Source organism: Xenopus laevis, chromosome 6L (genome assembly GCF_017654675.1).
Source record: "Xenopus laevis strain J_2021 chromosome 6L, Xenopus_laevis_v10.1, whole genome shotgun sequence".
In the NCBI taxonomy this organism is placed as follows: Eukaryota; Metazoa; Chordata; class Amphibia; order Anura; family Pipidae; genus Xenopus; species Xenopus laevis.
In genome coordinates this window covers 102,635,547-102,649,402 of record NC_054381.1, presented here as the reverse complement: position 1 = coordinate 102,649,402, position 13,856 = coordinate 102,635,547, and the positions used below count along the sequence as shown (strand labels likewise).

Sequence of the window (13,856 nt, the reverse complement as noted above, 5' to 3'; positions counted from 1 at the left end):
GATTCAAAGCATACCACATCATATATAAAACATGGAGGAGGCAGTGTGATGGCTTGGGTGTGCATGGCTGCCAGTGGCACTGGGACACTAGTGTTTATCCATGATGTGACACAGGACAGAAGCAGCCGAATGAATTCTGAGGTGTTCAGAGACACTGTCTGCTCAAATCCAGTCAAATTGATTGGGAGGCGTTTCATAATACAGATGGACAATGACCCAAAACATACAGCCAAAGCAACCCAGGAATTTATTAAAGCAAAGAAGTGGAATATTCTTGAATGGCCAAGTCAGTCACCTGATCTGAACCCAATTGAGCATGCATTTCACTTCTTGAAGACTAAACTTGGGACAAAAAGGTCCACAAACAAACAACAAATGAAAGCCACTGCAGTAAGGGCCTGGCAGAGCATTAAAAAGGAGGAACCCCAGAATCTGGTGATGTCTTAGAAAGTAATGAAGTATTAGAAATGAAAAATTTATTTCAGTTTTTCAATTTGCCCAATTACTTTTGAGCCCCTGAAATGAAGTGATTGTAGGCTTTAGTTCCTCACATTTTTATTCAATCATTTTGTTCAACCCACTGAATTAAAGCTGAAAAAAAAGTTGTCTGCCCAAATATTTATGACCTAACTGTATATACCTACAGGGCTGTGGGTGTGCTATGGGGGGCAGGGGAGGATCCAGGAGCTTAAATGGCTGAATCAAGCAATGGAGCAGTACAAGGAGTGGAGGAATGGACACAGAATAATAATGCTGGTAAAGTTATACCACTCCAGACTCTGGCTGCTGATTTACTGGGTGATGTGAGTTTTATTTTTGCCTGATCAACAAAAAAAGTCACCTTCACTTACCATACATAATGTTAAGAAGAATTATTTAAGGTTAATGAGTCAAAATATTTAGCAAGGGCTTATCGTTACATAGCTGTGTTTATGATTTAACATGCCATCTTAATCAACAGATTGATATTTTTTTGCTCTGTGCTTGCACTGCTCTATCTGCACAAAAATAATTGAGTCAATACATATAGTGGGTAGGACTGCTAAGAACTAGGTTTATTGGTTTGTTTATTGCATTTTTTTTACCATGCTGAATAATAAAAATGTGCAAAAATGATTATAGGAAAACACAATCATGGCGCTGTCACTATATCTATTATGGGTAATCCTTTTATTATATCTGATGCATTTGTTGCAAGCTTTTCTGCCACTTTCCTTCTTGTTTTGTCAGAGGCATTTCCGATATGGGGTGTTAAAATTACATTCTTCATCGTCAGCAAAGGATGGTTTCTAAACAGGAGCATAAAATTTAAATCATAAATTATGGCAAATTAAAATACCTTGCCTATATACATGAGATCTGCATTGATTTTGCAATGGAGGTTTGTTGTTGTTAGTTGCATGGCTAGAAACAGTTAATATTAATGGGAAACAGATGTCATAGGGAAATCACACAAAACACAGTGAAATATACATTTATGTGGCTAATCCTTTTCTAAACATTGCAGTTATAATGCGAGATTCAATAAATGCATACCTTGGCAGTGGCTCCGGATCTGTGACATCCAAAGCAGCAGCCTTAATAGTTCTGTTTTCTAAGGCTTCCACTAAGGCATCCTGGTCAACAACTTTGCCTGCAAAACAAATTATTGATAATAATATAGTTATTCTTTTCTCCAAAATGTAAAGGCAAATGGGATTATTTATACAGGTCTGAAACATCCAGGATGCCATAGAACTGAAGGGCACATAGCTGCTGCAGTAACAAGATTTAAAGGGATTCTGTCATGATTTTTATTATGTAGTTTTTATTTCTAAATTACACTGTTTACACTGCAAATAATTCACTCTACAATATAAAATGTATTCCTTAACCAGCAAGTGTATTTTTTTTAGCTGTAATATTGGTGTGTAGGCAGCCAACTCAGGTCATTTTGCCTGGTCATGTGCTTTCAGAAAGAGCCAAAACCTAAGGATTGATCTGGTTTCTGGCAGGCTGTTGTTTCTCCTACTCAATGTAACTGAAAGTAATGCAGTGGGACCTGGATTTTACTATTGAGTGCTGTTCTTAGATCTATCAGGGAGCTGTTATCTTGTGTTAGGGAGCTGCTATCTGGTTACCTTCCCATTGTTCTGTTGTTGGGCTTCTGGGGGTGTTATCACTCCAACTTTCAGTACAGCAGTAAAGAGTGACTGAAGTTTATCAGAGCACAAGTCACATGACTTGGGCAGCTGGGAAACTGGCAATATGTCTAGCCCCATGTCAGATTTCAAAATTAAATATAAAAAAAATCTGTTTGCTCTTTTGAGAAAGATTTCAGTGCTGAATTCTGCTATAGCAGCACTATTTACTGATGCATTTTTTCCCATGACAGTATCAGGATAATGCATAAACAAGTTAGACCATCCACACAGTGGAAAAGATGACACAGTAATATGAAAAAGGATTGGATAATGAAATTAGGATGGGTGTAATAAAAGATAATAAAACAGAAGGCAAATGGAGGGGAAGTATATACATGAATGGTTCCCTGGCATCATGTTTTCTTAGAAGGCCCAACACGCAACTGGCTGTCAGCACACACAAAATGAACTCCACGTGTGCAGTAGTGATGTGCGGGCCGGCCCGATACCCGCGGGTCGGTTGGGTTCGGGCCGACCCTACACCCCCCTTTGCTGGTGGCAGCCGGGTCCGGTTCGAGTTCTTCCTCCTGCTCTCCCCGCCCGCCACCTTCAACTGCCGGCTTTCAACTTTATAGTCACGCGCCTGCTCGCTTCGCCCCTTTTTCTGACATCATCGGCGGGCGGCGCGGGTCTATAAAGGGAAGCCAGGAGACAGGCTCGGGCGGGCGCGGGTGGAGGGAGGGCTGGTGCGGATCAGGAAAAACCAGACCCACACATCACTAGTGTGATGACAGGCTGATATTGCACCTGTCACAGGCCTGCAGGTAGAGAAAACGCCTAGTGAGCCACTGGCTTTAGGGTATTATATAGTAAGAAATTTGTCACTAGCTTCAAATCACCAAGTCATGAATTACCAGTGTACATTACATAGTTACATAGTTAAATTGGGTTGAAAAAAGATAAAGTCCATCAAGTTCAACCCCTCCAAAGAAAACCCAGCATCCATACATACACCCATCCCTACTTTTAATTAAATTCTATATACCCATACCTATACTAACTATAGAGTTTTGTATCACAATAGCCTTTGATATTATGTCTGTCCAAAAAATCATCCAAGCCATTCTTAAAGGCATTAACTGAATCAGCCATCACAACATCACCCGGCAGTGCATTCCACAACCTCACTGTCCTGAGGTTGTGAAGAACCCCCTACGTTGCTTCAAATGAAAGTTCTTTTCTTCTAGTCTAAAGGGGTGGCCTCTGGAACGGTGATCCACTTTATGGGTAAAAAGGTCCCCTGCCATTTGTCTATAATGTCCTCTAATGTACTTGTAAAGTGTAATCATGTCCCCTCGCAAGCGCCTTTTTTCCAGAGAAAACAACCCCAACCTTGACAGTCTACCCTCAAATTTCTTCCGTCCCTCTAACCAATTTAGTTGCACGTCTTTGCACTCTCTCCAGCTCATTTATATCCCTCTTAAGGACTGGAGTACAAAACTGAGCTGCATACTCCAGATGAGGCCTTACCAGGGACCTATAAAGAGGCATAATTATGTTTTCATCCCTTGAGTAAATGCCCTTTTTTATGCAAGACAGAACTTTATTTGCTTTAGTAGCCACAGAATGACACTGCCCAGAATTAGACAACGTGTTATCTACAAAGACCCCTAGATCCTTCTCATTTAAGGAAACTCCCAACACACTGCCATTTAGTGTATAACTTGCATTTATATTATTTTTGCCAAAGTGCATAACCTTGCATTTATCAACATTGAACCTCATTTTCCAGTTTGCTGCCCAGTTTTCCAGTTTAGACAAATCAATCTGCAAAGTGGCAGCATCCTGCATGGAACCTATAGTTCTGCACAATTTAGTATCATCTGCAAAAATAGAAACAGTACTTTCAATGCCCACCTCCAGGTCATTAATAAACAAGTTGAAAAGCAAGGGACCTAGTACAGAGCCCTGCGGTACTCCACTAACAACACTGGTCCAATTAGAAAATGTTCCATTTACCACCACTCTTTGTAGTCTATCTTTTAGCCAGTTCTCTATCCAGGTACAAATACTATGTTCCAGGCCAACATTCCTTAATTTAACCAGTAACCTTGTGTGGCACTGTATCAAATGCTTTAGCAAAGTCTAAGTAAATCACATCCACTGCCATCCCAGAATCGAGGTCTCTACTTACATTCTCATAAAAAGAAATTAAGTTAGTCTGGCAAGATCTATTACGCATAAAACCATGCTGGCACAAACTCATAGTATTATGATTTGCTATGAAGTTCAGTATCTTATTCTTTATTAACCCTTCGAAAAGCTTTCCTACCACTGACGTCAGACTAACTGGCCTATAGTTTTGAGGCTGAGAACGGGATCCTTTTTTGAATAGAGGCACCACATTAGCAATTCGCCAGTCTCTCGGCACTATGCCAGATCTCAATGAATCCTGAAAAATTAAGTAAAGAGGTTTGGCAATCACAGAGCTAAACTCGCTAATTACCCTGGGATGAATACCATCTGGCCCCGGACCTTTGTTAATCTTAACATGTTCTAGTTTCTTTTGAATTTCTTCATGTGTGAACCATGCATCATTAGTTGTATTACTAGAATTGGGACTGTTAAGAAGGAAACCTTCACTTACTGGTTCCTCATTTGTGTAGACAGATGAAAAATATGAATTCAGAATCTGCGCTTTTATTTTGTTTTCATCAACCAGCTGACCCCCCTCTGATAGTAAGGGTCCCACCCCTTCCTGCTTCATTTTTTTACTATTAACAGATTTAAAAAATAATTTTGGATTTTTTTTACTGCTTGCTGCAATATCCTTTTCTATAGCAATTTTAGCTTGCCTTATAGCTTCCTTGCATGATTTATTGGCCTCCTTGTACCTTATAAATGTTTCGGCTGTACCAGCTAACTTGAAAGCCTTAAAAGCACGTCTTTTCTTACCCACCTTATCACCAACGCTTCTATTGAACCAAAAAGGTTTTGCTTTGCAACGACGTTCCCTGCTTAGAAGTGGAATATACTGACAAGTATATTTATTAAGCAGAATTTTAAAGACTTCCCATTTTTGCTCTGTGTTTAACCCTGTGAAAAGCATTTCCCACTTAATATGTTGCAGAGATGCCCTTATACTGTCAAAGTTTGCACGTCTGAAATTTAGTGTTTTAGTTACTCCCTTATAGAATTGCTGCTGCAACAGAATCTCAAAGGAGACCATGTTATGATCACTATTCCCTAAATGCTCACCCACACAAATGTTAGAGATGAGTTCAGTATTGTTAGTTATTACAAGGTCCAAAAGAGAGTTATTCCTAGTAGGTTCTTGAACGAGCTGGAATAAAAAGTTGTCATTCAGCATATTTACAAACCTACTAGCTTTTTCTGTCTTAGCAACCCCATTACCCCAGTCAATGTCTGGATAATTGAAGTCACCCATAGCAACAGCTTGACCCAGCTGTGAAGCCGCTTGTATCTGCAAGAGTAGCTGGGCTTCATACTCGACACTTATACGAGGTGGTTTATAGCATACACCAATGATAATTCTTTTTGTTACCTTTTGCCCAGTCAAAATCTCTACCCAGAGTGATTCTACACCCTCACCAGTGCCAGCTATTGTTATTTCTTTAGCGCATGGCTTTAATTCAGGCTTTACATACAAACACACTCCTCCACCCTTTTTAATCCCTCTGTCCCTCCTAAAAAGGGTGTAACCATTTAAATTCACAATCCAGTCACATGTTTCATCCCACCAGGTCTCAGTGATACCAATTATATCATAATTTTCAGAGCATGCAATTAATTCCAGGTCTCCCATTTTACCTGACAAACTCCGTGCATTTGCCAGCATACAGCGGAGGTTACTACTTTTACTTTTGAAATTTGCATTACTTAGTGAAGAATTATACGTTAAATTAGTATTATTCTGTTTTCCTTGTAACAGAGGGACCTCCTTAGCTGGTAAACTGTATGCCCCCCTCACTCCTCCCCCATGACCCCTTACTAACCCCACTCCCCCGTCTACCCTAGCTTCCCCATAATTCTTTATCTCACCCCCCCCCCTTGCCTAGTTTAAACACTCCTCCAACCTCTTAGCCATTCTTTCCCCTAGCACCGCGGACCCCCTTCCATTGAGGTGCAAACAGTCATGACTGTATAGGTTGTACCCCAATGAAAAATCAGCCCAGTGCTCTAGGAACCCAAACCCTTCCTTCCTGCACCAAGACTTGAGCCACGCATTTAGCTCCCTAAACTCCCGCTGTTTTCCTAAACTTGCACGTGGCACAGGCAAAATTTCAGAAAAGATGACATTGGAAGACCTTTCCTTGATCTTAGAGCCTAGATCCCTGAAATCATTCTTTAAGGTCTTCCATCTACCATTTATTTTGTCATTAGTACCGATATGCACTAAGACAGCTGGGTCATGCCCAGCCACACCCAATAATTTGTCTATCCGATCAACCACATGCCGAACCCTGGCACCAGGTAGACAGCAAACTGTTCGTTTGTAGCGATCCGGACAACAAATTACCCTATCCACTTTCCTAATAATTGAGTCCCCTACAACCACAATCTGCTTAGGCCTGACTCTACTCTCCTCCCCACCACTACTAGAGAAACTGGTCTCCCGGCTGTTAGAGAGATCAGCCCCATCTAGAATTGCCAATCCAGAGTTCATACTCCCATCATCTTCACACAATCTGGCAAATTTGTTGCGATGTATAATCTCCGGATCAGCCTCCATTTTCCTTTTGCCCACCTTAGATTTTCTAACTGTCACCCAGCTAGCTGCCTCAACATCCTGCTGCTGTTCTGTTCCCCCCAAACTATCTGACCCCGCTAGGTCAGTGAGCAAAAGACTCCTTTCAAGATTGTCAATCGACCGCAATGTTGCAATTTGTTGCTCTAGTGCTCTAACGTGAGCCTCCAAAGTGGCAATTTGCTCACAACCACCACAAAGGTAAGCATTTTGGATCTCTTGTTCCAAATCTGCATACATATGGCAGACTGTGCACTGAGTCAGACCTTCAATCTTGCTAGCAGTCATTATCCCAGTTACAGATCAAAACAGGAAAAAATAAAAATATATAAAATAAAAATGAGGGTTTAGAACAAACTTTTGACCTAGTTTGAACCTCCTTTAGTTTTCAACTCCGGTGTTTATAACTCCACTTACAGATCCCCCACTTAACTCCGGTGTTTATAACTCCACTTACAGATCCCCCACTTAACTCCTGTATTTGTAATTCCACTTACAGATCCCCCACTTAACTCCGGTGTTTATAACTCCACTTACAGATCCCCCACTTAACTCCGGTGTTTATAACTCCACTTACAGAGCAAACACTTACAGAGCAGCTAACACTAGAGCAAGCTCCACTGGAGTGCCAGGGGTTCTATTTATACAGTCTGTTCAGGTGCAACTAATCAAACCCCACCCCCTCAAATGGAGGGAAAACTGCAAAGTAAAGCAGGTTGTGACAAACTTGCTGTAAGCACACTAGCACACCAAACTTTGCTGTTTAGCACCCAAGACAGAAAAAAAAACCTTTAAAAAATAAAACCACAGTAGTTAAATATAAACCTTAATATAAAATAGCAGTTAACAAATGATTCAGTTTTCCTCATTTGAGGTCTGTACAATCAAGTGTCAAATAGTTTACAAATAATTGTAATCCAGTTATAAACTATAATTTCAAACTATATTCATTCTTTGTATAAATTACACCCTACCTGGGTGTAATTGCAGACAAAAACATGCAGACAATTAGCTGTTCTTGTTCCTTATGAAATCTGTATGTATTTACAGATGGATATGTGGCTACACTTCTATAGGTTTTATCCATAAAACAGCAGAGGCACTTCCAAGTCCCAGAATACATCACTTCACAATAGAACAAGGTGAGAAACTATGAGCCCTTCTGCATACGAAGACTTGGAAAGGCCAGAGAGGGATTTGCAACTGGGCCCTCACCCCTCTAAGGGTCCCCTTCCCATGTGCCACATGCATATCTGGACACCCATGAATACATTACACTCATGACAGAGTGGCCTGGGTGCCTGTAGTTACACCACTGTATGAGCCAAAGGGCGGTAGGGGACACAGGGGATGATGCAGAGGGAGGTTTATGTATCTTTTTATACATAACCAAACTGAAAGAGCTCATGTCATGTATATTTCACTTTCAAAGTGATACTGACAGCCATCTTTGAAAATATTAAGTAAAACAGAAATGCATAGTGATTTCCATTATACAAAGTGGCATCACCAGGACATACTGTAGGAGGTTAATGTAGGAAACTAGGGATGCACCGAATCCACTATTTAGGATTTGTCCAAACCCTCGACTCCTTTGTGAAAGATTCGGCCAAATACCGAACCGAATCCAAATCCTAATTGCAATATGCAAATTAGAAGACTGAAGGATTCGTCCGAATCTGAATCCTGCTGAAAAAGGCTGATTCGGTGCATCCCTATAGGAAACAGTACATCACCCTTTTCTATTAGGCAAACTAAAACTAGTAGTACAAATTATAGTAGTGGCTTATGCAAATCCATTAGGAAAGGACCACATCAGTTGGCTAAGGAGGTCCTCACCCAACATGATTTTTAAATCTACCTGAAATCTGGTTAATCCTCAGCCATTTATCATTCAAACAGGCAATTGGCATGGCTCCATATATGGTCTGGACAGAGCCTCCATCAGGGGGTACAGGGGGGACTGCAGTCAGAGGCTTGTGGAAGAGTGAGCCTCAAGACATAAGAGTGCAATCTGTGTGTCATTAAAAGTCTAAGTTTACAGGAGAGTGGACAAGGTTTGGATGGGTCAGAATTTCTGCATACTTGTGCAAGAATCGGGTGGATCAATGACATGGTCCTGCATGCTTGTGCATTGTTGTGTGACTAATATAAATACTGCTGACATGTAACAGTAATGCATAGAACAAGAAAAGAAATGCGGCCTACCTTCTGTTTCTGTTGTGATAAAGAATCCTCATTCTGAATGCTTTTGCTCGTAGAGCTATACTGTAGCCAATGTTTCCCATGCCAATTATGCCCAGGGTAGCCCCCGTAATATCATCACCAACCCAATTCAAATCAAATTCCTTGGTTTCAGGTGAACATGAAATCCTGTGGGCTAGAAAGCATAAATGGTGAACATAATGTGGAAGAATTTATTGGACGCCAGAGCAATAGCTTGTTAGGGCCCCCACATCTTTAGGAAGATTGCCTCAAAAACATGATCATTTCATATCAATGAGGTCCCCTGGAATTGATATACATTTTGGCCCCTCAACAGTCACAGGGTCTACTACACTATTGTTGCATCCCTGGTCATTGCTAGATATACCCATTGTGTCTGTTCGGTTGTTGTCTGGAGAAGCTGTATTTCGCTAACAGCAAGAGGGACACAAGTTGAAGATTCCTTGGCCAAGCACTGAAAAACCAAGACAATATGATTGTGGGTACAACTAAAATGTTTTCATTCATGACAGGCCCCCTAAGAAATGTTTTTGCAGGAATCAGATTTGGCAGAATCCAAGTTCCTGGCTGAACTGCATACTAAACTCTAATTAGCTTGTGATTATCATGTGATTTTATGTACTGATTTCCTGCAAAACTTGGCTCAGATTTGCTTGATACTCTAACTAAATCCAGGATTCAGTGAATGCCTCCATCTAAAGTTTTGAAGAACTATAAAGGTAACTCTTAATGGAAACTAAAAGAATAAAAAATAAAACAAAAGGATGGGCCACTTTGTTAACTATCTAATTTTGGGTACCCCCTCTAAAAAGTAAAGGAAGTGATTGGCCACAGATAATTTTGTGTCTGGTGACATAGTTAGGGATGGGAACATAGATACATAGTTACATAGTTAAATTGGGTTGAAAAAGACAAAGTCCATCAATTTCAACCCCTCCAAATGAAAACCCAGCATCCATACACACACCCCTCCCTCCCACTTTCACATAAATTCTTTATACCCATATAATAACTATAAAAATCAATATTATGTCAGGTCCAAGAAATCATCCAAGCCATTCTTAAAGGCATTAACTGAATCAGCCATCACAACATCACCCAGCAGTGCATTCCACAACCTCACTGTCCTCACTGTGAATAACCACCTACGTTGCTTCAAAAGAAAGTTCTGTTCCTCTACTCTGAAGGGGTGGTGTCTGATGCGGTGATCATCTTTATGGGTAAAAAGGTCCCCTGCTATTTGTCTATAATGTCCTCTAATGTACTTGTAAAGTGTAATCATGTCCCCTCACAAGCGCCTTTTTTTCAGAGAAAACAACCCCAACCTTGACAGTCTACCCCATAATCTAAGTCTTCCATCCCTCTAACCAATTTAGTTGCACGTCTCTGCACTCTCTCCAGCTCATTTATATCCCTCTTAAGGACTGGAGTCCAAAACTGCACTGCATACTCCAGGTGAGGCCTCACCAGGGACCTATAAAGAGGCATAATTATGTTTTCATCTCTTTTTCATCTCTTGAGTTAATGCCCTTTTTTATGCAAGACAGAACTTTATTTGCTTTAGTAGCCACACATACTGTATTATATTGTTTTTATGCCCAACTTGGTTAGTAAATGATTGTTCCAGTCTACTGATCTCTGTTTCCTTCCAAACACCGAACCTTTATTCATTTACTCTTTTCACTTGCCTATACACAGCACTAGAGGAAATTGGTTGTCATGCTTATTATAGTGCAGGTACATGTATTAAATGTGTATTTTACCTTCCATGATATTTTTGGCAGAAGCCAACATCAGAGCCATTCCCATATCTGCAGTGGCATCATTTCCCACATGAGGCGTGTTGGTCACTTTAATACCATAGCTTGCTATAAGCTGTAGATCCAGGTGATCCACCCCAGCTCCTGAACTTCCAATTACTTTTAAGTTTGGAAGCAACTTGAGGAGTTCTTTGTTGACTGTAGGTCTGTGCCACCACAACAGGATAGCTTTAATCTTTGAGGCAAATACAGTTTTATTATTCAGAAATTCTTCAAGATAGACAATTTGGAAGTGTTTTCTCACAACTGGCTCATACTGTTCTGGGAAGCCAGAGGTACCCCCACAGTGGGACATCAGTGCATAAGGGAGCTCAGCCATTTTCTTCTGGAAAACATGAATATTTTGAGCTGTTTAATACACATACGTAAGTTATGGACAGGGCCGGATTTACCCTCCTTGCCCCCCTACGCCCAGCTACTGTGCCGCCCCCCCCCCCCCCCCTGCACGCATTTTCTGGATGTGAATCTTTTTCCAATCAGGACATTTATGCAAAAGTGGATCAGATGGATCAACTAGCAGTTAGGCTTGTTTGAGATATATCTATATATATTCTCTATATATAGACACCTTTTTATACATAGATGCAGAGAGAGATGTGTCCCTTGTTTTGATAAGTTTGTCAATTGTGCTACAGTGGGCAGCCGCAGCATCAGTTAAATATTTATTATAAAATAAAAAAGTCAAATCTTGGCAGCATCATAATCTTTGTAGTTCCTATTTCTCAGCAGACATTATCCCTTATAATACATGAGTGATACTCCGAGTTCCCTGTGTAACTCAGCCTGCAGCCTTGTGCCTTTATATGGTCACAGAACAACCCCTCAGTGACTCCTAATATCCTTATCATTTACAGTAGGGGGTACATTATCCCTTATAATACATGAGTGATACTCCGAGTTCCCTGTATAACTTAGCCTGCAGCCTTGTGCCTTTATATGGTTACTGGATCCCTCAGTGACTTCTAATATCCTTATCATTTACAGTAGGGGGTACATTATCCCTTATAATACATGAGTGATACTCCGAGTTCCCTGTATAACTTAGCCTGCAGCCTTGTGCCTTTATATGGTTACTGGACCCCTCAGTGACTTCTAATATCCTTATCATTTACAGTAGGGGGTACATTATCCCTTATAATACATGATGATACTCCGAGTTCCCTGTATAACTCAGCCTGCAGCCTTGTGCCTTTATATGGTCACAGAACAACCCCGTCAGTAACTTCTAATATCCTTATCATTTACAGTAGGGGGTACATTATCCCTTATAATACATAAGTGATACTCAGAGTTCCCTGCATAACTCAGCCTGCAGCCTTGTGCCTTTATATGGCCATAGAACCCCTCAGTGACTTCTAATATCCTTATCATTTACAGTAGGGGGTACATTATCCCTTATAATACAAGAACTGAAATGGTTTTCATTTTGTAGGAAGCAGGAAAGGGACATAAAAAAATCTGTAACAGGTTTAGAAGTTAGAACACTTGTGAATCTGCACCTCCAGCAAATCTGCAAGTTGGCTATGACATATTTCTCTACATGGCCGATATACAGCAGATCTGCAGGGGAAATATTAAATGTACATACCAGGAACAGATCACCTTGCTGGGACACACGCAGCACAGCAGAGGCAGCAGCAGCACGAGCACAGAGAGGAGTGGGAGGGGGCGGAGCCACAGCGGGAGATAGGCTGGAGGAGCGGTCCTAAAGCCAGCCGGATCTATCAGGAGCAGCCGACTTACACAAGATGTTAGGGGGCGCCTTCTTGGCGCCCCTAACATCTTGCCGCCCTAGGCCCGGGCCTAGGGGGCCTTTCCCTAAATCCGGGCCTGGTTATGGATAGAATATATGTACGAAATAGACAGATAAATTAATCAGCACTCAGTGGGGATCATTCACATTGTTCAAATTTGCCTTAGTGCAGATCAGTCTCCTGCATTTGGGCTAATGTCAGATGGGGGCTGAAGCTGGCCTACTAAAATACACAGGAAAACCAGCCCCTACATGAGCATTAGCCTTAGCACATTGCCACCTCCTATTGGGATCTAACATTTGGGATCTATTATGAAAGTGTCTAATTTTCTTCACTATTGTGTACCACAAAAAACAGAAACAAATTATTTAGACATGTCAATCCAAAAATAAAAATCTGCCTAATAACAAAAAAATTCTAAGCAACTCTCCAATATGCATTTATTAAAAAGTTTAGTGCATTTAGGGCAAGGTCACACAGGGCATTTTTTAAAATCGTGTAGTCAAGCATAAATACACACAAAATGAAGTCCTACTGAAACTAACAGAATACACTCTAGCAGAGCCGAACCGGGAGCAAAAAGCAGCCCGGGCAAAAAACAAACAAAGCAGCCCACATGTAAACACACACAAACACACACACGCAAAGAGACACACACAAACACAGAGAGACACAGCGACACACACACACAGACACAAACACACAGAGACACGCACACACACAGACACAAACACACACACACAGAGACACACAAACACAGAGACACACACACAAACGAAACAAACAAAAAAAGACACAAATACAGAGAGACACACACAGAGACACACAAACACAGAGAGACACACAGAGACACACAAACACAGAGAGACACATACACACAGACACACAGTGACACACACAAACACAGAGATACACACACACAGACACAAACACACAAAAAGACACACAAACAGAGAGACACACAGACACACACAGAGACACAGACACACACACACAGACACAAACACACACACACAAAGAGACACATAAACACAGACACAGAGACACACAAACACAGAGAGACACAACCACACACACACAGAGACAAACACACAGAGACACGCACACACACAGACACAAACACACACACACAGAGACACACAAACACAGAGACACACACACACAC

General features: G+C 41.1%; 1 protein-coding gene across 1 annotated transcript; it reads right to left on the bottom strand.

The window, feature by feature from the left end:
• Nucleotides 1–1,034: 1,034 nt before the first annotated feature.
• LOC108718537 (D-3-phosphoglycerate dehydrogenase) lies at nt 1,035–12,583 on the bottom strand. The gene is made up of 4 exons (XM_041566343.1): nt 12,526–12,583; nt 10,881–11,262; nt 1,537–1,633; nt 1,035–1,289 (listed from the first exon to the last, which is right to left on the bottom strand). Exons 2-4 carry the CDS (start codon nt 11,254–11,256, stop codon nt 1,133–1,135), a joined length of 630 nt encoding a protein of 209 aa, XP_041422277.1. The 5' UTR covers nt 11,257–11,262; nt 12,526–12,583; the 3' UTR covers nt 1,035–1,132.
• Nucleotides 12,584–13,856: the final 1,273 nt, after the last annotated feature.